The 27,266-nt window shown below is 45.5% G+C and overlaps 1 protein-coding gene across 1 annotated transcript in view; it reads right to left on the reverse strand.

The window, feature by feature from the left end:
- The window catches only part of anos1b (anosmin 1b), a 146,763-nt gene that overhangs the window by 35,621 nt on the left and 83,876 nt on the right, over positions 1 to 27,266 (reverse strand). The window contains exons 3-5 of the mRNA XM_029708159.1: positions 13,043 to 13,105; positions 7,408 to 7,615; positions 5,838 to 6,022 (exon numbers count right to left, since the gene is read on the reverse strand). Coding sequence (XP_029564019.1) covers positions 5,838 to 6,022; positions 7,408 to 7,615; positions 13,043 to 13,105 — 456 coding nt within the window. The remainder of the gene's footprint in view (positions 1 to 5,837; positions 6,023 to 7,407; positions 7,616 to 13,042; positions 13,106 to 27,266) is intronic.

The following is a 27,266-nucleotide window of genomic DNA, read 5'->3' on the forward strand; positions in this document are numbered from 1 at the left end:
CTCCAGTACAGCTGCTAATCCACTGACTCCAGTACAGCTCTAATCCACTGACTCCAGTACAGCTCTAATCCACTGACTCCAGTACAGATCTAATCCACTGACTCCAGTACAGATCTATTCCACTGACTCCAGTACAACTCTAATCCACTGACTCCAGTACAGCTCTAATCCACTGACTCCAGTACAGCTCTAATTCACTGACTCTAGTACAGCTCTAATCCACTGACTCCAGTACAGCTCTAATCCACTGACTCCAGTACAGCTCTATTCCATTGACTCCAGTACAGCTCTAATCCACTGACTCCAGTACAACTCTAATCTACTGACTCCAGTACAACTCTAATCCACTGACTCCAGTACAACTCTAATTCACTGACTCCAGTACAGCTCTAATCCACTGACTCCAGTACAGCTCTAATCCACTGACTCCAGTACAGCTCTAATTCACTGACTCCAGTACAGCTCTAATCCACTGACTCCAGTACAGCTCTAATCCACTGACTCCAGTACAACTCTAATCCACTGACTCCAGTACAACTCTAATCCACTGACTCCAGTACAACTCTAATCCACTGACTCCAGTAAAGCTCTAATCCACTGACTCCAGTACAACTCTAATCCACTGACTCCAGTACAACTCTAATCCACTGACTCCAGTACAGCTCTAATCCACTGACTCCAGTACAGCTCTAATCCACTGACTCCAGTACAACTCTAATCCACTGACTCCAGTACAACTCTAATCCACTGACTCCAGTACAGCTCTAATCCACTGACTCCAGTACAACTCTAATCCACTGACTCCAGTGCAGCTCTAATCCACTGACTCCAGTACAGCTCTAATTCACTGACTCTAGTACAGCTCTAATCCACTGACTCCAGTACAGCTCTAATCCACTGACTCCAGTACAGCTCTATTCCATTGACTCCAGTACAGCTCTAATCCACTGACTCCAGTACAACTCTAATCCACTGACTCCAGTACAGCTCTAATCCACTGACTCCAGTACAACTCTAATTCACTGACTCCAGTACAGCTCTAATCCACTGACTCCAGTACAACTCTAATCCACTGACTCCAGTACAACTCTAATCCACTGACTCCAGTACAACTCTAATCCACTGACTCCAGTACAACTCTAATCCACTGACTCCAGTACAACTCTAATCCACTGACTCCAGTACAACTCTAATCCACTGACTCCAGTACAGCTCTAATCCACTGACTCCAGTACAGCTCTAATCCACTGACTTCAGTACAGCTCTAATCCACTGACTCCAGTACAGCTCTAATTCACTGACTCCAGTACAACTCTAATCCACTGACTCCAGTACAGCTCTAATCCACTGACTCCAGTACAGCTCTAATCCACTGACTCCAGTACAGCTCTAATCCACTGACTCCAGTACAGCTCTAATTCACTGACTCCAGTACAGCTCTAATTCACTGACTCCAGTACAACTCTAATCCACTGACTCCAGTACAGCTCTAATCCACTGACTCCAGTACAGCTCTAATCCACTGACTCCAGTACAGCTCTAATCCACTGACTCCAGTACAGCTCTAATCCACTGACTCCAGTACAGCTCTAATCCACTGACTCCAGTACAGCTCTAATCCACTGATTCCAGTACAGCTCTAATCCACTGATTCCAGTACAGCTCTAATCCACTGACTCCAGTACAGCTCTAATCCACTGACTCCAGTACAGCTCTAATCCACTGACTCCAGTACAGCTCTAATCCACTGACTCCAGTGCAGCTCTAATCCACTGACTCCAGTACAGCTCTAATTCACTGACTCCAGTACAGCTCTATTCCACTGACTCCAGTACAGCTCTATTCCACTGACTCCAGTACAGCTCTAATCCACTGACTCCAGTACAGCTCTAATCCACTGACTCCAGTACAGCTCTAATCCACTGACTCCAGTACAGATCTAATCCACTGACTCCAGTACAGATCTATTCCACTGACTCCATTACAACTCTAATCCACTGACTCCAGTACAGCTCTAATCCACTGACTCCAGTACAGCTCTAATTCACTGACTCTAGTACAGCTCTAATCCACTGACTCCAGTACAGCTCTAATCCACTGACTCCAGTACAGCTCTATTCCATTGACTCCAGTACAGCTCTAATCCACTGACTCCAGTACAACTCTAATCTACTGACTCCAGTACAACTCTAATCCACTGACTCCAGTACAACTCTAATTCACTGACTCCAGTACAGCTCTAATCCACTGACTCCAGTACAGCTCTAATCCACTGACTCCAGTACAGCTCTAATTCACTGACTCCAGTACAGCTCTAATCCACTGACTCCAGTACAGCTCTAATCCACTGACTCCAGTACAACTCTAATCCACTGACTCCAGTACAACTCTAATCCACTGACTCCAGTACAACTCTAATCCACTGACTCCAGTAAAGCTCTAATCCACTGACTCCAGTACAACTCTAATCCACTGACTCCAGTACAACTCTAATCCACTGACTCCAGTACAGCTAATCCACTGACTCCAGTACAGCTCTAATCCACTGACTCCAGTACAACTCTAATCCACTGACTCCAGTACAACTCTAATCCACTGACTCCAGTACAACTCTAATCCACTGACTCCAGTACAGCTCTAATCCACTGACTCCAGTACAGCTCTAATCCACTGACTCCAGTACAGCTCTAATCCACTGACTCCAGTACAGCTCTAATTCACTGACTCCAGTTCAGCTCTAATTCACTGACTCCAGTACAACTCTAATCCACTGACTCCAGTACAGCTCTAATCCACTGACTCCAGTACAGCTCTAATCCACTGACTCCAGTACAGCTCTAATCCACTGACTCCAGTACAGCTCTAATCCACTGACTCCAGTACAGCTCTAATCCACTGACTCCAGTACAACTCTAATCCACTGACTCCAGTACAGCTCTAATCCACTGACTCCAGTACAGCATTAATCCACTGACTCCAGTACAGCTCTAATCCACTGACTCCAGTACAGCTCTAATCCACTGACTCCAGTACAGCTCTAATCCACTGACTCCAGTACAGCTCTAATTCACTGACTCCAGTACAGCTCTAATTCACTGACTCCAGTACAACTCTAATCCACTGACTCCAGTACAGCTCTAATCCACTGACTCCAGTACAGCTCTAATCCACTGACTCCAGTACAGCTCTAATTCACTGACTCCAGTACAACTCTAATCCACTGACTCCAGTACAACTCTAATCCACTGACTCCAGTACAACTCTAATCCACTGACTCCAGTACAACTCTAATCCACTGACTCCAGTACAACTCTAATCCACTGACTCCAGTACAACTCTAATCCACTGACTCCAGTACAGCTCTAATCCACTGACTCCAGTGCAGCTCTAATCCACTGACTCCAGTACAGCTCTAATTCACTGACTCCAGTACAGCTCTATTCCACTGACTCCAGTACAGCTCTATTCCACTGACTCCAGTACAGCTCTAATCCACTGACTCCAGTACAGCTCTAATCCACTGACTCCAGTACAGATCTAATCCACTGACTCCAGTACAGATCTAATCCACTGACTCCAGTACAGATCTATTCCACTGACTCCAGTACAGCTCTAATCCAATGACTCCAGTACAGCTCTAATCCACTGACTCCAGTACAACTCTAATCCACTGACTCCAGTACAGCTCTAATCCACTGACTCCAGTACAGCTCTAATCCACTGACTCCAGTACAGCTCTAATTCACTGACTCTAGTACAGCTCTAATCCACTGACTCCAGTACAGCTCTATTCCATTTACTCCAGTACAGCTCTAATCCACTGACTCCAGTACAACTCTAATCCACTGACTCCAGTACAGCTCTAATCCACTGACTCCAGTACAGCTCTAATCCACTGACTCCAGTACAGCTCTAATCCACTGACTCCAGTACAGCTCTAATCCACTGACTTCAGTACAGCTCTAATCCACTGACTCCAGTACAACTCTAATCCACTGACTCCAGTACAACTCTAATCCACTGACTCCAGTACAACTCTAATCCACTGACTCCAGTACAGCTCTAATCCACTGACTCCAGTACAACTCTAATCCACTGACTCCAGTACAACTCTAATCCACTGACTCCAGTACAGCTCTAATCCACTGACTCCAGTACAGCTCTAATCCACTGACTCAGTACAACTCTAATCCACTGACTCCAGTACAACTCTAATCCACTGACTCCAGTACAGCTCTAATCCACTGACTCAGTACAGTTCTAATCCACTGACTCCAGTACAGCTCTAATCCACTGACTCCAGTACAGCTCTAATCCACTGACTCCAGTACAGCTCTAATTCACTGACTCCAGTACAACTCTAATCCACTGACTCCAGTACAGCTCTAATCCACTGACTCCAGTACAGCTCTAATCCACTGACTCCAGTACAGCTCTAATCCACTGACTCCAGTACAGCTCTAATCCACTGACTCCAGTACAGCTCTAATTCACTGACTCCAGTACAACTCTAATCCACTGACTCCAGTACAGCTCTAATCCACTGACTCCAGTACAGCTCTAATCCACTGACTCCAGTACAGCTCTAATCCACTGACTCCAGTACAGCTCTAATCCACTGACTCCAGTACAGCTCTAATCCACTGACTCCAGTACAGCTCTAATTCACTGACTCCAGTACAGCTCTAATTCACTGACTCCAGTACAACTCTAATCCACTGACTCCAGTACAGCTCTAATCCACTGACTCCAGTACAGCTCTAATCCACTGACTCCAGTACAGCTCTAATTCACTGACTCCAGTACAACTCTAATCCACTGACTCCAGTACAACTCTAATCCACTGACTCCAGTACAACTCTAATCCACTGACTCCAGTACAACTCTAATCCACTGACTCCAGTACAACTCTAATCCACTGACTCCAGTACAGCTCTAATCCACTGACTCCAGTACAGCTCTAATCCACTGACTCCAGTACAACTCTAATCCACTGACTCCAGTACAACTCTAATCCACTGACTCCAGTACAACTCTAATCCACTGACTCCAGTACAACTCTAATCCACTGACTCCAGTACAGCTCTAATCCATGCAGTGTTTGTGTGTCTGTATGAACATGAGTGTGTTGAATCACTTGTCAAATAAATATGCTATTTGATGGAGTTTGGAGTAGAGAGTACAGCATTCCTTCTTCTGAACTACACTGTGTGTTGAACGCCTCCCTTGTTAAGTTCCTCCATGTTTTCCAGGCCTCATGATGTAACTGAGGCTAATGGGAGTCTGCCTCCACACAGCCATCTAATACCATAATGAGGACCTTTAGTCAGACAGGGCTCAACAGTGCAAAAACCATGACTGGCTGTGGTCCCTCCTAAAGCTTGGGTTATTTATCTAACCTCAGCCTACACCACACACACTGTAGACACAGACAGAAACACACATGCATGCGCGCGGGCACACACACACACACACACATACACACGTGCACACACACACACACACACACACACACACACACACACACACACACACACACACACACACACACACACACACACACACACACACACACGTGGGCGTACATACACACACAGGCTAGTTTAGACTGGCATGGGTGGTGAGAGAGCAGTTTGAAAGGCTAGACAGTTTAGCACCTTGATGAAGGCTTTAGTGCTGACATGAGTTGGTTTTCAGTAATACATAGACACAAACAGTTCCAAAAGTGACTGAATATCTTTGGAAGACCTCGGTTGGGCTTCACTTCATTTACTTTGAGGTAAACCCCCCCCCCCCCAAAGAAACAAAAAAAAACTGCGGGGGTCGGGGGTTGTTACCATGATGACGGTGTGCCAGAGCGAGGCGTCGTCCTCGCTGGGGTGTATTCCGTGGTTCCACCTGCGCTGCAGGATGTAGAGGACAGGCTCGATGGTCACATTGAACTTTGACATCCATCTGACCTCCAGTTGACCCTGCTGGTCCTCCAGGAACAATATGTCCTTCCTGGGCTTCAGAGGTACGCCTGCATGGGTCAAGGTGAGGAGAACAAGGAGTCACACATGAACACCCACCCCGTCTGTCTTAACACACACACACCCTTTCTGTCTTAATGCACACACCCATTCTCTTAAGACCCCACTTCTGTCTTAACACACCCCTTATGTCTTAACACCCCCTTCTGTCTTAACAACCCCCTTCTATCTTAACACACACACATCCCTTCTGTCTTAACACACACCCCTTCTGTCTTAACATCCCCCCCTCTGTCTTAACACCGACACCCCTTCTGTCTTAACACCCCCCTTCTGTCTTAACACCCCCTTCTGTCTTAACACCGACACCCCTTCTGTCTTAACACCCCCCTTCTGTCTTAACACTCCCTTCTGTCTTAACACACCCACACCCCTTTTGTCTTAACACCCCCTCTCTGTCTTAACACCCCCTCTGTCTTAACACACACACCCCTTTTGTCTTAACACCCCCCCTTCTGTCTTAACACACACCCCTTCTGTCTTAACACACCCCTTCTGTCTTAACACCCTCCCTCTGTCTTAACACACAAACCCCTTCTGTCTTAACACCCCCTTCTGTCTTAACCCCCCATTCTGTATCAACACAGGTCTTTCTGGTGTTAAGATAGAAGGGGTGTGTGTGTGTGTCTTAACACCCCCTTCTATCTTAACACACACCCACCCCTTCTGCCTTAACCCCCCTTCTGTCTTGACACCCCCCTTCTGTTTTAACACACACACCCCTTCTGTTTTAACACACACACCACTTCTGTTTTAACACCCCCCCTCCCTCTTAACACAAACACACAGACTGCTTCTGTCTTAACACACACACCCCTTATGTCTTAACACCCACCCCTTCTGTCTTAACAACTCCCTTCTATCTTAACACACACACACCCACCCCTTCTGCCTTAACCCCCCTTCTGTCTTAACAACCCCCTTCTGTCTTAACACCCCTCCTTCTATCTTAACACCCCCCCTTCCGTCTTAACACAAACACACGCACCCCTTCTGTCTTAACAACCCCCTTCTGTTTTAACACACACACCCCTTCTGTCTTAACACCCCCCTTCTGTCTTAACACCCCCCTGCTATCTTAACACACACACACACACCCCTTCTGTCTTAACACACACACACCCCTTCTGTCTTAACACCCCCCTTCTGTCTTAACACCCCCCTTCTGTCTTAACACCCCCCCTTCTGTCTTAATCCCCCCTTCTGTCTTAATCCCCCCTTCTATCTTAACACACACACACACCCCTTATGTCTTAACACCAACACACACACACAACCCTTCTGTCTTAACACCCCCCCTTTTGTCTTAACACACACACTCTGTATATATTGATTAAAATAAACATGTATACAACGTGGATATAGTGGGACTTACCTTTATAGAGATTGGCTGGAGCCTGGCAGGTGTGTCCGCAGCCATTGGAGCAGCACTTCTTGGAGGCAGAGCAGTGTTTGTCAGCGGAGCAGCTCTCCACGCAGGCGGCAGCAAATCCCATGGCTCGCTGGGGAGGGGGGCAGTCCCCCTGCTTCCCTGACCTCAGAGACACCAAGAACTCCCAACTGGTCACACACTCATGATGCTTCTGAGGGAGGGACAGGGGGAGGAGGGAGGGAAAGGGTTAAATGGGGGGAGGTACAGGGGGAGGAGGGATGGAGGAATGGAGAGGGACAGGGGAGGAGGGATGGAGGGATGGAGGGATAGAGAGTGACAGGGGAGGAGGGATGGAGAGGGACGGGGAGGAGGAATGGAAGGATGGAGAGGGGTAGATGGATGGAGAGACGGAGGGATGGGGAGGAGGAGGGATAGAGAGGTGTAGATGGAGGAAGGGACAGGGGAGGAGGGATGGAGAGGGACAGGGGGAGGAGGGGTGGAAAGGGGTCGATGGAGGTATGGACAGGGGAGGAGGGATGGAGAGGGACAGGGGGAGGAGGGAGGGAGGGATGGAGAGGGACGGGGGAGGAGGGAGGGAGAGGGACAGGGGAGGAGGGAGGGTGGGATTGAGAGGGACAGGGGGAGGAGGGAGGGAGGGAGGGATGGAGAGGGACAGGAGGAAGAGGGAGGGAGGGAGAGGGATGGGGAGGAGGGAGGGAGAGGGACAGGGGGAGGAGGGAGGGAGAGATGGAGAGGGATGAGGAGGAGGGAGGGAGAGGGACAGGGGGAGGAGGGAGGGTGGGATTGAGAGGGACAGGGGGAGGAGGGAGGGAGGGGTGGAGAGGGACAGGAGGAAGAGGGAGGGAGGGAGGGAGAGGGACAGGGGGAGGAGGGAGGGAGGGATGGAGAGGGACAGAAGGAAGAGGGAGGGATGGAGTGGGACAGGGGGAGGTGGGAGGGAGGGAGAGGGAAAGGGGGAGTGAGGTAGGGATGGCGAGGGACAGTAGGAGGAGGGAAGGAGGGATGGAGAGGGACAGGGGGAGGGAGGGAGGGATGGCGAGGGACAGTAGGAGGAGGGAGGGAGGGAGGGATGGAGAGGGACAGGAAGAAGAGGGAGGAAGGGATGGAGAGGGACAGGGGGAGGAGTGAGAGAGGGAAAGTTGGGGGAGAGATAAAGGAGAAAGAGAGAGTGAGTGTTTGGTTTCTTATTAACTACATAGATTGTTCTGTTGGTTTCAGACAAGGCAGACTACCGGCTACATGTTCCAGACATACTTTAATAGAAGAGGTTAAAAACAGAATGACAGAGGACATGACGTCCAAGTAGAGACAGAGAAAGAGACCCTTCCAGTCCACACCCTGAGGGAACCATAACAAGACTGTTTCAGACAGACAGACAGACAGACAGACAGACAGACAGACAGACAGACAGACAGACAGACAGACAGACAGACAGACAGACAGACAGACAGACAGACAGACAGACAGACAGTTGATGTTGGTGTGGTGCTGTCTCTTACCGTCTCCAAAACCACAATGGTACTGTATAGGCCCTGCGGATTGCCATATACACACAAACAAACCTACAGGATGGAACAATGGCAAGGATTCAACTCACGCATGCATGCAAACACACACACACACACACACACACACACACACACAACACACACACACACACACACACACACACACACACACACACACACACACACACACACACACACACACACACACACACACACAACACAGAATACACAGTCCCCTTCAGCACCATGGCCAGTCTCTGCCATATAAACTGGCAACACACAGACATGGAGAAACACCAGCACCTTGGCAGACCTCTGTGTATGGTAGTATATACATACACACAAACACACACCTGTTGCCAATGGCTATAACTCACTAATGTACACACCCACCCACCCACAGACACACCCACAGACACACCCACAGACACACACACACACACACACACACACACACACACACACACACACACACACACACACACACACACACACACACACACATACACACACACAGAGGAGTCTGGCTGTGAGAGGGGTGAGGAGGCTGGCTGTGAGAGGTGGGGAGGAGGCTGGCTGTGAGAGGTGGGGAGGAGGCTGGCTGTGAGAGGTGGGGGAGGCTGGCTGTGAGAGGTGGGGGAAGGCTGGCTGTGAGAGGTGGGGGGAGGCTGGCTGTGAGAGGTGGGGGGGAGAATGGCTGTGAGAGGTGGGGGGGAGAGGTGGGGGGGGAGAATGGCTGTGAGAGGTGGGGGGGAGGCTGGCTGTGAGAGGTGGGGAGGAGGCTGGCTGTGAGAGGTGGGGGAGGCTGGCTGTGAGAGGTGGGGGAGGCTGGCTGTGAGAGGTGGGGGGAGGCTGGCTGTGAGAGGTGGGGGGGAGAATGGCTGTGAGAGGTGGGGGGGAGAGGTGGGGGGGAGAATGGCTGTGAGATGTGGGGGGGAGGCTGGCTGTGAGAGGTGGGGGGGAGGCTGGCTGTGAGAGGTGGGGGGAGGCTGGCTGTGAGAGGTGGGGGGAGGCTGGCTGTGAGAGGTGGGGGAGGCTGGCTGTGAGAGGCGGGGGAGGCTGGCTGTGAGAGGTGGGGGGAGGCTGGCTGTGAGAGATGGGGGGGAGAGGTGGGGGGAGGCTGGCTGTGAGTGGCGGGGGAGAATGGCTGTGAGAGGTGTGGGGGAGAGGTGGGGGGGAGAATGGCTGTGAGTGGCGGGGGAGAATGGCTGTGAGAGGTGGGGGGGAGAGGTGGGGGGAGGCTGGCTGTGAGAGGTGGGGAGGAGGCTGGCTGTGAGAGGTGGGGGGAGAATGGCTGTGAGAGGTGGGGGGAGAATGGCTGTGAGAGGTCATTTACCGTCACTAATACTAAGACCAGTCATTAACTGTCGCTAATACTAAGACCACTCATTTCCTGTCACTAATACTAAGACCTGATGACTCCTTGCTGTCCCCAGTCCACCTGGCCGTGCTGCTGCTCCAGTTTCAACTGTTCTGCCTGCGGCTATGGAACCCTGACCTGTTCACCGGACGTGCTTCCTGTTCCAGACCTGCTGTTTTCAACTCTCTAGAGACAGCAGGAGCGGTAGAGATACTCTCAAAGATCGGCTATGAAAAAGCCAACTGACACTTACTCTTGTGTTACTGAATTGTTGCACCCTCGACAACTACTATGATTATTATTTGACCATGCTGGTCATTTATGAACATTTGAACATCTAGGCCATGTGCTGTTATAATCTCCACCCGGCACAGCCAGAAGAGGACTGGCCACCCCTCATAGCCTGGTTCCTCTCTAGGTTTCTTCCTAGGTTTTGGCCTTTCTAGGGAGTTTTTCCTAGCCACCGTGCTTCTACACCTGCATTGCTTGCTGTTTGGGGGTTTAGGCTGGGTTTCTGTACAGCACTTTGAGATATCAGCTGATGTAAGAAGGGCTATATAAATACATTTGATTTGATTTGATTTGACCAGTCATTTCCTGTAACTAATACTAAGACCAGTCATTTCCTGTAACTAATACTAAGACCAGTCATTTACCGTCACTAATACTAAGACCAGCCATTTCCTGTAACTAATACTAAGACCAGTCATTTACCGTCACTAATACTAAGACCAGTCATTTCCTGTAACTAATACTAAGACCAGTCATTTACCGTCACTAATACTAAGACCAGCCATTTCCTGTAACTAATACTAAGACCAGTCATTTCCTGTAACTAATACTAAGACCAGTCATTTCCTGTAACTAATACTAAGACCAGTTATTTACCGTCACTAATACTAAGACCAGTCATTTACCGTCACTAATACTAAGACCAGCCATTTCCTGTAACTAATACTAAGACCAGTCATTTACCGTCACTAATACTAAGACCAGTCATTTCCTGTAACTAATACTAAGACCAGTTATTTACCGTCACTAATACTAAGACCAGTCATTTACCGTCACTAATACTAAGACCAGCCATTTCCTGTAACTAATACTAAGACCAGTCATTTACCGTCACTAATACTAAGACCAGTCATTTCCTGTAACTAATACTAAGACCAGTCATTTACCGTCACTAATACTAAGACCAGTCATTTACCGTCACTAATACTAAGACCAGCCATTTCCTGTAACTAATACTAAGACCAGTCATTTCCTGTAACTAATACTAAGACCAGTCATTTACCGTCACTAATACTAAGACCAGTCATTTCCTGTAACTAATACTAAGACCAGTCATTTACCGTCACTAATACTAAGACCAGTCATTTACCGTCACTAATACTAAGACCAGTCATTTCCTGTAACTAATACTAAGACCAGTCATTTACCGTCACTAATACTAAGACCAGTCATTTCCTGTAACTAATACTAAGACCAGTCATTTACCGTCACTAATACTAAGACCAGTCATTTCCTGTAACTAATACTAAGACCAGTCATTTACTGTCACTAATACTAAGACCAGTCATTTACTGCAGGGAATGACTCTACTAGCTGTACAACACACAGAACACAAGCCTTTTTACTCTGGCACACACACAGAACACAAGCCTTTACGTTGGCACACACACAGAACACAAGCCTTTACTCTGGCACACACACAGAACACAAGCCTTTACGCTGGCACACACACAGAACACAAGCCTTTACGCTGGCACACACACAGAACACCCCAACAGTTGATGTATTATTTATCTATTTAAATAGAGCTAACGTCTGAACAGAGATGTTAGCTCTTAACATCACCAAATGAGCCGTCCCTGCCTCTTCCCTTTGCGCGCGTGTGTGTGTGTGTGTATGTGTGTGTGTAACACACCATTTGACTGTAAACACTAGGCTTAGTTAATAGACCTCAATTCTCCTCTGATCTTTTGTAACTCTGTAAGTATCGCTCCCCCGACAGCCCAGGACCCACGCTTCAAATCCAGGGATAAAAGGCTAGCATAACTACACCAGAGGAGGGTTACGCTCAACAATAACCATTTGTGGCCACCACTACCCTCCTAGAGGCATAGAGGGGCCCACAGAGCAGACAGGGACAGTAGTCTGGCTGGGTGGAGGGGCTGAAAGGAGCAGACAGGGACAGTAGTCTGGCTGGGTGGAGGGGCTGAAAGGAGCAACCTTCATGTCTGGTATTTGAACATCTCCTATTTGGTAAGATCTCTTTTCTCTGTCAGGTAAACACTAACAGACTTTTGAGTTTTTGAGCTTCAGGTTGTCTAATGGACGGGACAAACTGTCCATACCAATCAGTTTCTAGGCCTGGGAACAAGAAATATGGACTCACTAAGCTACACTTCTTTAGGGGTACATCATGTTGGGGGTACTTGAACAGATCTACCACAGTACAGAGAGAGGAGAGGAGAGGAGAGGAGAGGAGAGGAGAGGAGAGGAGAGAGGAAGAGAGGAGGGGAGGAGAGGAGAGGAGAGGAGAGAGAGGAGGAGAGAGGAAGAGAGGAGGGGAGGAGAGGAGAGGAGGAGAGAGGAAGAGAGGAGAGGAGAGAGGAAGAGAGGAGGGGAGGAGAGGAGAGAGAGGAGGAGAGAGGAGGGGAGAAGTGAGAGGAGGTGAGGAGAGAGGAGGGGAGAGGAGGGGAGATGTGAGGAGAGGAGAGAGAGGAGGGGAGAGGAGGGTGCTTACCTCACATGGTTTCTGAGACAGGTCTCTTCTGGTCTCCCACAGTTCCTTGCATGGCTGTAGGCACTGCAAACAAGCACATAAACAAACAGAGAATGGTAGGGAGCACAGGAAAACAGCAACACAACAACACAACAGACAGACCGACAGACAGGACACGGGAATGGGACACAGAAAACCAGTCAGCCAGTTAGTCAGTAAACAGACGTGTGCATGACGTAGAGAACACGCCAAGGCTGGTGACACGCCACACACACTCCACACACTGTCACATCCACAGAGCAGCAGACAGCACTCCACACACTGCCACATCCACAGAGCAGCAGACAGCACTCCACACGCTGCCACATCCACAGAGCAGCAGACAGCACTCCACATGCTGCCACATCCACAGAGCAGCAGACAGCACTCCACACGCTGCCACATCCACAGAGCAGCAGACAGCACTCCACACGCTGCCACATCCACAGAGCAGCAGACAGCACTCCACACACTGTCACATCCACAGAGCAGCAGACAGCAGACATGTAGGAAAGCACAGAGGGATCTGAACAGAACAGCACACGTAAACATTCCTACCAACAGCTAGCAGGAGGAACAGTGTGTGTGTGTGGTGTGTGTGTGTGTGTGTGTGTGTGTGTGTGTGTGTGTGTGTGTGTGTGTGTGTGTCTGTGTCTGTGTCTGTGTGTGTGTGTGTGTGTGTGTGTGTGTGTGTGTGTGTGTGTATTCGGGCGTGTGTGTTTGGGTGTGCGTGTAGTGTATGTGTGCACATGTGAGAACAGACTGTTATACAGCCAGGTCACCTGTGATACAATTCAGTATTCAACGTCCATCCATGTCTGAGGACGTCGAGAGATGACGTGGAAACCAGCCACTAGGGCCAACCGTGAGCACTGTTACCTTCAAGTAGGTTTCTATTTTGCTAGGGTGTTGTGGACGGGGATTGTCAACGGGCGTAAGCATCTGCCCTCTGATTCTAAAGTTTGATGTTTGCAACAACAAAAAAATTGGACGTTTGAGAAACATGGACGAACGTCTAATTCTGACGTGATACTGTGAGAGCTAGTTGATTGTTCATGTGACCACCTAGCCGGCGGCAAAGCAGGCCTCTGTCCTGCAAGCTCACAAATGTGGATAGCACCCTGTAACCATGTCAGCTGCTGACAAGTTATGGTTGGGCAGTCTCCTGTCTGTGTGCAGATGACATTACAGGGTTATAGGTTATAGGTTCTTATCCAGTCCTGCAACACGCCTATAGAGGGCTTGGCTGTGAATCCCTTCAACCTAAGCAACTGAACTACTGAACTACTGAGCAAATGAATGACTGAGTTACTGAACTACTGAGTTACTGAACTACTGAGTTACTGAACTACTGAGTTACTGAGTTACTGAACTACTGAGTTACTGAACTACTGAGTTACTGAGTTACTGAACTACTGAATTACTGAGTTACTGAACTACTGAGTTACTGAACTACTGAGTTACTGAACTACTGAGTTACTGAGTTACTGAACTACTGAGTTACTGAGTTACTGAGTTACTGAACTACTGAGTTACTGAACTACTGAGCAATTGAATGACTGAGTTACTGAGCTACTGAGTTACTGAGCTACTGAGTTACTGAACTACTGAGCAACTGAGCTACTGAACTACTGAGTTACAGAGTTACGGAACTACTGAGTTACTGAACTACTGAGTTACTGAACTACTGAGTTACTGAGTTACTGAACTACTGAACTACTGAGTTACTGAACTACTGAGTTACTGAACTACTGAGTTACTGAGTTACTGAACTACTGAGTTACTGAACTACTGAGTTACTGAACTACTGACTTACTGAGCTACTGAACTACTGAGTTACTGAACTACTGAGTTACTGAACTACTGAGTTACTGAGTTATTGAACTACTGAACTACTGAGTTACTGAACTACTGAGTTACTGAACTACTGACTTACTGAGCTACTGAGCTACTGAACTACTGAACTACTGAGTTACTGAGTTACTGAACTACGGAGCAATTGAATGACTGAGTTACTGAGCTACTGAGTTACTGAACTACTGAGTTACTGAACTACTAAGCAACTGAGCTACTGAACTACTGAGTTACTGAACTACTGAGCAACTGAGCTACTGAACTACTGAGTTACAGAGTTACTGAACTACTGAGTTACTGAATTACTGAGTTACTGAACTACTGATCTACTGAGTTACTGAACTACTGAGTTACTGAGTTACTGAACTACTGAGTTACTGAACTACTGAGTTACTGAACTACTGAGTTACTGAACTACTGACTTACTGAGCTACTGAGCTACTGAACTACTGAGTTACTGAGTTACTGAACTACTGAGTTACTGAACTACTGAACTACTGAGTTACTGAACTACTGAGTTACTGAACTACTGACTTACTGAGCTACTGAGCTACTGAACTACTGAGTTACTGAGTTACTGAACTACGGAGCAATTGAATGACTGAGTTACTGAGCTACTGAGTTACTGAACTACTGAGTTACTGAACTACTAAGCAACTGAGCTACTGAACTACTGAGTTACTGAACTACTGAGCAACTGAGCTACTGAACTACTGAGTTACAGAGTTACTGAACTACTGAGCTACTGAATTACTGAGTTACTGAATTACTGAGTTACTGAACTACTGATCTACTGAACTACTGAACTACTGATCTACTGAGTTACTGAACTACTGAGTTACGGAACTACTGAGCTACTGAGCTACTGAACTACTGAACTACTGAGTTACTGAACTACTGAGTTACTGAACTACTGAGTTACTGAGTTACTGAACTACTGAGTTACTGAACTACTGAGTTACTGAGTTACTGAACTACTGAGTTACTGAACTACTGAGTTACTGATCTACTGAGTTACTGAACTACTGAGTTACTAAACTACTGAACTACTGAGTTACTGAGTTACTGAACTACTGAACTACTGAACTACTGAACTACTGAGTTACTGAACTACTGAGTTATTGAGTTACTGAACTACTGAGTTACTGAGTTACTGAACTACTGAGTTACTGAGCTACTGAGCTACTGAACTACTGAGTTACAGAGTTACTGAACTACTGAGTTACTGAACTACTGAGTTACTGAACTACTGAACTACTGAGTTACTGAACTACTGAGTTACTGAACTACTGAACTACTGAACTACTGAACTACTGAGTTACTGAACTACTGAGTTACTGAACTACTGAGTTACTGAACTACTGAACTACTGAGTTACTGAACTACTGAGTTACTGAACTACTGAACTACTGAACTACTGAGTTACTGAACTACTGAGTTACTGAGTTACTGAACTACTGAGTTACTGAGCTACTGAGCTACTGAACTACTGAGTTACTGAACTACTGAGTTACTGAACTACTGAGTTACTGAACTACTGAGTTACTGAACTACAGAGTTACTGAACTACTGAACTACTGAGTTACTGAACTACTGAGTTACTGAACTACTGACTTACTGAACTACTGACTTACTGAGCTACTGAGCTACTAAACTACTGAACTACTGAGTTACTGAGTTACTGAACTACGGAGCAATTGAATGACTGAGTTACTGAGCTACTGAGTTACTGAACTACTGAGTTACTGAACTACTAAGCAACTGAGCAACTGAACTACTGAGTTACTGAACTACTGAGCAACTGAGCTACTGAACTACTGAGTTACAGAGTTACTGAACTACTGAGTTACTGAATTACTGAGTTACTGAACTACTGATCTACTGAGTTACTGAACTACTGAGTTACTGAGTTATTGAACTACTGAACTACTGAGTTACTGAACTACTGAGTTACGGAAATACTGAGCTACTGAGCTACTGAACTACTGAACTACTGAGTTACTGAACTACTGAGTTACTGAACTACTGAGTTACTGAACTACTGAGTTACTGATCTACTGAGTTACTGAACTACTGAGTTACTGAACTACTGAGTTACTGAGTTACTGAACTACTGAACTACTGAGTTACTGAACTACTGAGTTACTGAACTACTGAGTTACTGAACTACTGAACTACTGAACTACTGAGTTACTGAACTACTGAACTACTGAGTTACTGAACTACTGAGTTACTGAGTTACTGAACTACTGAGTTACTGAACTACTGAGTTACTGAACTACTGAGTTACTGAACTACTGAGTTACTGAACTACTGAACTACTGAGCTACTGAATTACTGAGTTACTGAACTACTGAGTTACTGAACTACTGAGTTACTGAGTTACTGAGTTACTGAACTACTGAGCAACTGAGCTACTGAACTACTGAGCAATTGAACTACTGAGCAATTGAATGATTGAGCTACTGAGTTACTGAGCTACTGAACTACTAAGCAACTGAGCTACTGAACTACTGAGTTACTGAACCACTGAGCAACTGAGCTACTGAACTACTGAGTTACAGAGTTACTGAACTACTGAGTTACTGAACTACTGAGTTACTGAACTACTGAGTTTCTGAACTATGAGTTACTGAACTACTGAGTTACTGAACTACTGAGTTACTGAACTACTGAGTTACTGAGTTACTGAACTACTGAGTTACTGAGTTACTGAACTACTGAGTTACTGAACTACTGACTACTGAGCTACTGAGCTACTGAACTACTGAACTACTGAGTTACTGAGTTACTGAACTACGGAGCAATTGAATGACTGAGTTACAGAGCTACTGAGTTACTGAACTACTAAGCAACTGAACTACTGAGTTACTGAACTACTGAGCAACTGAGCTACTGAACTACTGAGTTACAGAGTTACTGAACTACTGAGTTACTGAATTACTGAGTTACTGAACTACTGAGTTACTGAGCAACTGAACAACTGAGTTACTGAACTACTGATCTACTGAGTTACTGAACTACTGAGTTACTGAACTACTGAGTTACTGAGTTACTGAACTACTGAACTACTGAGTTACTGAACTACTGAGTTACTGAACTACTGAACTACTGAGTTACTGAACTACTGAGTTACTGAACTACTGAGTTACTGAATTACTGAGTTACTGAGTTACTGAACTACTGAGTTACTGAGTTACTGAACTACTGAACTACTGAACTACTAAACTACTGAGTTACTGAGTTACTGAGTTACTGAACTACTGAGTTACTGAACTACTGAACTACTGAGCAACTGAACTACTGAGTTACTGAACTACTGAGTTACTGAACTACTGAGTTACTGAGTAACTGAACTACTGATCAACTGAACTACTGAGTTACTGAACTACTGAACTACTGAACTACTGAGTTACTGAACTACTGAGTTACTGAGTTACTGAGTTACGGAACTACTGAACTACTAAACTACTGAGTTACTGAGTTACTGAACTACTGAGTTACTGAACTACTGAGTTACTGAACTACTGAACTACTGAGTTACTGAGTTACTGAACTACTGAACTACTAAACTACTGAGTTACTGAGTTACTGAACTACTGAGTTACTGAACTACTGAACTACTGAGCAACTGAACTACTGAGTTACTGAACTACTGAGTTACTGAACTACTGAGTTACTGAGCAACTGAACAACTGAGATACTGAGTTACTGAACTACTGAGTTACTGAACTACAGAGTTACTGAACTACTGAGCAACTGAGTTACTGAGTTACTGAACTATTGAGTTACTGAACTACTGGGCAACTGAGCTACTGAACTACTGAGTTACTGAACTACTAAGTTACTGAACTACTGAGCAACTGAGCTACTGAGCAACTGAACTACTGAGTTACTGAGTTACTGAACTACTGAGTTACTGAACTACTGAGCAACTGAGCTACTGAGCAACTGAACTACTGAGTTACTGAACTACTGAGTTACTGAGTTACTGAACTACTGAGTTACTGAGTTACTGAACTACTAAACTACTAAATTACTGAGTTACTGAGTTACTGAGTTACTGAACTACTGAGTTACTGAGTTACTGAACTACTGAGTTACTGAACTACTGAGCTACTGAACTACTCACCTACTGAGTTACTGAGTTACTGAGTTACTGAACTACTGAGTTACTGAGTTACTGAGTTACTGAGCTACTGAGCTACTGAGCAACTGAGCTACTGAGCTACTGAGTTACTGAACTACTGAGTTACTGAGTTGCTGAACTACTGATCAACTGAGCTACTTAGCAACTGAGTTACTGAGTTACTGAACTACTGAGTTACTGAACTACAGAGTTACTGAACTACTGAGCAACTGAATGACTGAGTTACTGAACTATTGAGCAACTGAGCTACTAAAATACTGAACTATTCCTGAACTACTGAGCCATTGAACTACTGTGCTACTGAACTACTGAGCTACTGAACTACTACTGAACTGTTGAGCTACAGAAAAACTGAGCTACTGACCTGTTGAGCTGCTGAGCTACTGAACTACTGACCTACTATTGAGCTACTGAACTACTGAATTACTGAGCTACTGAACTACTGAGCTACTGAGCTACTGAACTACTGAGCTACTATTGAGCTACTGAACTACTGACCTACTACTGAGCTACTGAACTACTGAGCTACTGAACTACTGACCTACTACTGAGCTACTGAACTACTGAATTACTGAGCTACTGAACTACTGAGCTACTGAGCTACTGAACTACTGAGCTAATGAACTACTGAATTACTGAGCTACTGAGCTACTGAGCTACTGAGCTACTGAACTACTGAGCTACTGAATTACTGAGCTACTGAGCTACTGAACTACTGAGCTACTGAACTACTGAGCTACTGAACTACTGAACTACTGAGCTACTGAGCTACTGAGCTACTGAACTACTGAATTACTGAGCTACTGAGCTACTGAACTACTGAGCTACTGAACTACTGAGCTACTGAACTACTGAGCTACTGAGCTACTGAGCTACTGAACTACTGAGCTACTGAGCTACTAACCTACTGAATTACTTAGCTACTGAACTACTGAACTACTGAGCTACTGAGTTACTGAGCTACTAACTTACTGAGCTACTTAACTACTCAGCTACTAACCTACTGAGCTACTAACCTACTGAACTACTGAGCTACTGAGCTACTAACCTACTGAGCTACTGAGCTACTAACCTACTGAACTACTGACCTACTAACTTACTGACCTACTAACTTACTGAGCTACTGAGCTACTGAACTACTGAAGTACTAACCTACTGAACTACTGAACTACTGAGCTACTAACCTACTACTGAGCTACTGACCTACTGACCTACTACACTACTACAGAACTACTGAACTACTGTACTACTCCGGAACTACTGAACAACTACAGAGTTACTGAACTACTTCAGAGTTACTGAACTACCACAAAACTACTGAACTACTGCAGAAGTACTGAACTACTGAACTACTACAGAGTTACTGAACTCCTTCAGAGTTACTGAACTACTGCAGAGGTACTGAACTACTACATAGCTACAGAACTACTGCAGAACTACTGAACTACTGCACTACTACAGAGCTGCTGAACTACTACACTACTACAGAGGTACTGAACTACTACATAGCTACTGAACTACTGCAGAACTACTGAACTACTGCACTACTACAGAGCTGCTGAACTACTACACTACTACAGAGCTACTGAACTACTACATAGTTACTGAACTACTGCACTACTACAGAGTTACTGAACTACTGAACTATTACAGAGTTACTGAACTACTGAACTACTACAGAGTTACTGAACTACTACAGAACTACTGAACTACTGAGCTACTGTACTACTGAACAACTAGAGAGTTACTGAACTACTTCAGAGTTACTGAACTACCACAAAACTACTGAACTACTGCAGATGTACTGAACTACTGAACTACTACAGAGTTACTGAACTACTTCAGAGTTACTGAACTACTGCAGAGGTGCTGAACTACCTCATAGCTACTGAACTACTGCAGAACTACTGAAATACTGCACTACTACAGAGCTGCTGAACTACTGCACTACTACAGAGCTACAGAACTACTATATAACTACTGAACTACTGCAGAGCTACTGAACTACTACAGAACTACCGAGCTACTAACCTACTGAGCTACTAACCTACTGAGCTACTAACCTACTGAGCTACTGAACTACTAACCTACTGAACTACTAACCTACTGAACTACTGAGCTACTGAGCTACTAACCTACTGAGCTACTGAACTACTAACCTACTGAACTACTAACCTACTGAGCTACTAACCTACTGAGCTACTAACCTACTGAGCTACTGAGCTACTGAGCTACTAACCTACTGAGCTACTAACCTACTGAGCTACTAACCTACTGAGCTACTGAACTACTAACCTACTGAACTACTAACCTACTGAGCTACTAACCTACTGAGCTACTGAACTACTAACCTACTGAGCTACTGAACTACTAACCTACTGAGCTACTGAACTACTAACCTACTGAGCTACTGAACTACTAACCTACTGAGCTACTAACCTACTGAGCTACTAACCTACGGAGCTACTAACCTACTGAGCTACTGAACTACTAACCTACTGAGCTACTGAGCTACTGAACTACTAACCTACTGAACTACTAACCTACTGAACTACTAACCTACTGAGCTACTAACCTACTGAACTACTAACCTACTGAACTACTAACCTACTGAACTACTGACCTACTGAGCTACTAACCTACTGAGCTACTAACCTACTGAGCTACTGAACTACTGAGCTACTGAACTACTGAGCTACTGAACTACCGACCTACTGAGCTACTAACCTACTGAACTACTAACCTACTGAGCTACTGAGCTACTAACCTACTGAACTACTAACCTACTGAACTACTAACCTACTGAGCTACTAACCTACTGAGCTACTGACCTACTGAACTACTAACCTACTGAGCTACTGACCTACTAACCTACTGAACTACTAACCTACTGAGCTACTAACCTACTGAGCTACTGAACTACTAACCTATTGAGCTACTAACCTACTGAACTACTAACCTACTGAGCTACTGAACTACTAACCTACTGAGCTACTAACCTACTGAGCTACTGACCTACTGAACTACTAACCTACTGAGCTACTGAGCTACTAATCTACTGAGCTACTAACCTACTGAGCTACTGAACTACTAACCTACTGAACTACTAACCTACTGAGCTACTAACCTACTGAACTACTAACCTACTGAGCTACTAACCTACTGAACTACTAACCTACTGAGCTACTGAGCTACTAACCTACTGAACTACTAACCTACTGAATTACTAACCTACTGAACTACTAACCTACTGAGCTACTGAACTACTGAGCTACTAACCTACTGAGCTACTAACCTACTGAACTACTAACCTACTGAACTACCGAGCTATTGAACTACTGAGCTGATGAACTACTGAACAACTACAGAGCTACCGAACCACTGAACTACTACAGAGTTACTGAACTACTGAACTACTGCAGAACTACGGAACTACTGCACTACTACAGAGCTACAGAACTACTATAGAACTCCTGCAGAGCTACTGAACTACTGAACGACTACAGTGTTACTGAACTACTGAACTACTGCACTACTACAGAGCTACAGAACTACTATAGAACTACTGAACTACTGCAGAGCTACTGAACTACTGAACGACTACAGTGTTACTGAACTACTGCACTACTACAGAGCTACAGAACTACTATAGAACTACTGCAGAGCTACTGAACTACTGAAGTACTGCACTACTACAGAGTTACTGAACTTCTGCACTACTGAGCTACTGCAGAGGTACTGAACGACTACAGTGTTAGTGAACTATTGAACTACTGCACTACTACAGAGCTACAGAACTACTATAGAACTACTGAACTACTGCAGAGCTACTGAACTACTGCACTACTACAGAGTTACTGAACTACTGCACTACTGAGCTACTGCAGAGGTACTGAACTACTACATAGCTACTGAACTACTGCACTACTGAGCTACAGAGCGACTGAACTACTGAGCTACTGTGCTACTGTGCTACTGAGCTACTGAGCTACTGACCTACTGAGCTACTGAACTACTGTGCTACTGAGCGACTAAACTACTGACCTACTACTGTACTGCTGAGTTTCTGAGCTACAACCACAATGCTTGGTCCGACTCGGGCCAGAACCACTACTACTGAGCTACTGAAGTACTGAGCTACTGAGCTACTGAAGTACTGAGCTACTGAGCTACTGAACTACTGAACTACTGAGCTACTGAACTACTGAGCTACTGAACTACTGAGCTACTGAGCTACTGAACTACTGAACTACTGAACTACTGAACTACTGAGCTACTGAGCTACTGAGCTACTGAGCTACTGAACTACTGAACTACTGAGCTACTGAGCTACTGTGCTACTGTGCTACTGAACTACTGAACTACTGAGCTACTACTGAACTACTGAGCTACTGAACTACTGAACTACTGAACTACTGAACTACTGAGCTACTGAGCTACTGAACTACTGAGCTACTGAACTACTGAACTACTGAGCTACTGAACTACTGAACTACTGAGCTACTGACCTACTGAGCTACTGAGCTACTGACCTACTGAACTACTGAACTATGTCTTAGAAGTAGTTTTCACATGCAAACTTTGTCTGAACTCAGAATCAGAATATGCTTCCCAATAATAACGTGGTAGTACGGTTATTCTGATTGATTTTCTGCATTCATCAGAGTGCCATCAGGTAGCCTGATTTCAGCTGTGTCCGTGGAAGCAGGATTATTAGAGGACTCGTTCTTCTTGCAAAGCATGTAAACATTTGTAATGAAACTATCCATAATAATCGCATTATTGTGTGCATGTAACCGTACTCATTGACAAATCCAGCCCAAAACGGGAGGTTTCAAATACTTAGTAGTCGCCAAGGTTCCTGAGCATGTCTTTAATGAATTTACCTGCACAAAAGCAGAGGAAGTAAAGAGACATGTGTAATATCCATAAAGAGACGGTTCCGTTGGCACAGTCCCGTTTCTCAGAACAAGGACATAAGGAATCCTAGGTTTTTCTCATCGTACAAAGAGTACTCTGTGTGTGTGTGTGTGCGTGTGTGCGTGTGCGAGTCCTATCCATCGAGCTGCCTTGGCCCCCCCCCCCCCCCCCCCCCGTGGCCTGCCCTCGTCGTAGTGTGGTTCTTTAAAACAGACGGCAGAATATTGAGCCATCTGTTGTGTATCATCTGACGGATCGCTCAGGCATCTGCCACCATCCATTCCTCTTCTTCCCCCTTCTCTTCTCCAGGACAGACAGCTCTTACTTGGCTGAACTCTCCACAGCCAGGTCTGCCATACTGAAAGGCATCTGATTCTCAGAAAGGAGGAGGAGAGAAAAGGGAAGAAAGAGCAAGAACAGAGAGAGAGAGAAAGAGAAAGATAGAGAGGGGACGAGAGAGCAAGAACAGAGAGAAGGGAAGAGGGAACAAGAACCGAGAGAGAGCGAAAGAAAGTCAGAGAGTGAAATAGATTTTAGAAAATGGAGAGGGGAAGAGAGAGACCAAGAGGGCAGGTCTGATCTGGTTCTGGTCCCAATAGAAAGCTGTTCTGTACTGGTGTAAGTATCATTATGCTTCATTTGTGTCTTATTTTACATGGTGTACATGGTTACAACAACACAGATGTGACTGGGCAGCTCCGTGATCAAAACTGAGGGATCTGTCCCCCTTAGTGAATTGAGCAGTGCCAAAATACAAAGACACTTGAGTAGTGGAGACTGCTGAGGGGAGGACAGCCCATAGTAATGGCTGGAATGGAGTCAATGGAATGGTATAAACCACATGGAAACCATATGTTTGATATCATTCCATTGACACCATTCCAGCCATTATTATGAGCTGTCCTCCCCTCAGCAGTCTCCACTGAGCTATATTGGCCCCTTGCATGTGATGTCCTGCAGTGCTTGTTGTCTACAGTTGTCTAACACAAGTAGTGAATTAAAGTCTGGAGTTATTATCAAAACAGTTCCAACAGTGACTGGCAATATTTCCCAATCTGTGATCCAGAGAGATGTAACATTACAGTATCGATTACCACCAGTTGGGGAATGTAGTTATTTTCCCCCTGCTAATCACACTGTTACGGGTCACTGATGAGCGTTAGAACTGAGGGTCAAAGGTCATAGAGCTGTCATAGTGTGTGTCCTTTTCAGTTAATTCCTTGACATTCTAGATTTAGAATGGACGAAGGAAACATTTCCATCCCAAGCTATATGGTAGAAAAGCTGCTAGGGTATCATAGCCAGCCCGCAGCCTAACCAAATCTTTCAAAAATGCTTAAACTATACACTCTTAAAAGTCAAATCCAAACCACAAAACTCAATCTCAAGTGTGATCGGAACATCCTAAGTAAGTTCTGACGTGTACTATAAACACAGGTCAACCGCAGTGTGTACACCTGCATACATTTACTTATACTTAGATAATATACAATAACTGTTTCCCTATGGAGAATACTGCATGCAGTTCGGGCATAGCACACATCCCACCCACTGTGGATCTAGCATTCGTGTGCCAATCATTCAGCGCGCTGAGTTTTAGGGACTACCAGCTGTAGACGTTTGACTGCCAACATTTTTCACAAGATTCTACAAGTAAAATCGGTGCGCACTCGGTGCGCTAATTACATTCGGAGGTGCTAAGTACTCTCAGTCTCCAAACGCTATTGGTGTGTCTGAGCCCTTACACTTAGATAATAAACAGCCTGTAGATACCAGAGATATTCTGGCCTTCTGCTCTCTCTCTCTGGTCTCTCCCTCTCTCTGGTCTCCTCTCTACCAGCCTGAAGCAGTGTGTTTGAAGCGTTCCTCAGGTCCCAGATATGTTCTCTCTCTGTGTCTCTCTCTGTGTCTCTCTCTGTGTCTCTCTCTGTGTCTCTCTCTGTGTCTCGCTCTGTGTCTCTCTCTCTCTCTCTCTCTCTCTCTCTCTCTCTCTCTCTCTCTCTCTCTCCCTCTCTCTCCCTCTCTCTCTCCCTCCCTGAGGAACTCACTTTAGACATTTCACTCTAAATAATGCCTGGCTCTCTTTGGCCCTGTCAAACTATACATTCCGACTGCTGACACACCAGAGAGAGCGACAGAGAGACACATGGAGGGAGAGGGAAAGAAAGTTAGAGGACAGCCAGAGTAAATATCAGCATAGAAAACCATTATAGATAACAATAGCTAAAGGTTATTCTCTCTCTCTTCTCTCTCCCTCTTTTTTCTCTCTCTCTCTAACACACACTCACACATTTGTTAGTAATTGGATTCTATTCATGCTCACCCGTAAAGTGTGACTTCAAAACAGCCAGGCTGATGGCCCACAGCTATGAACGTCAGTGTGACTTCTGAAGGTTGTAAATAGTGACCGTAAACTCACGCGTCTGAACTACTAAAAGCTATGTGAGGTTCAGCTGGCCTCCACACACATGGCATACTGCCCCACAGGACTAGTCCTACCACACTGGACTAATGGGTGAATTATGGATAGGTTCAGGATTTCCTCATGAATATGTGATGTGACCTGGAAAATCTCTGAGTCCTAATTATGCAATTTACTTTACCATCTCTGAGTCCTAATTATTCAATTTACTTTACCATCTCTGAGTCCTAATTATTCAATTTACTTTACCATCTCTGAGTCCTAATTATTCAATTTACTTTACCATCTCTGGGTCCTAATTATTCAATTTACTTTACCATCTCTGAGTCCTAATTATTACATTTACTTTACCATCTCTGAGTCCTAATTATTCAACAGGCTTTAGCAAGGGCTGAGAGTTTTTCCATGTCAGGTCACGTAGTAACTCCTGGCCCTCAGACATAATATATAAATGCTGTGGTTTCACCTCTTTCTCTGGCTTCTCAGACTGGTTACAATTGGTCATGTTATTGTTAGGGATACATTGCCATGCAGTAGTTACAGGTCTAGACTATTTATTTGACTCTCCATCTCCCACTGTAATTAATTTGATTTCCTAAGACCCAGAGCTGCTTCATAACAATTCCCTGAAAAGGGTTTTCCATAGAGACTCATAAGGACCTACTCTACTCAACTCTCAGTTCAGTGGAAGTCTCAGTGTTGTGGCTGAAGGTCTGTTGGAGTCAGTCAGGCTCTGGAGTCCGGCCAGTGGACCAACTCTCAGTTCAGTGGAAGTCTCAGTGTTGTAGCTTAAGGTCTGTTATAGCCAGTCCGGCCAGTGGACCAACTCTCAGTTCAGTGGAAGTCTCAGTGTTGTAGCT

The sequence above is a fragment of the Salmo trutta genome, chromosome 22 (genome assembly GCF_901001165.1).
Source record: "Salmo trutta chromosome 22, fSalTru1.1, whole genome shotgun sequence".
NCBI lineage: Eukaryota > Metazoa > Chordata > Actinopteri > Salmoniformes > Salmonidae > Salmo > Salmo trutta.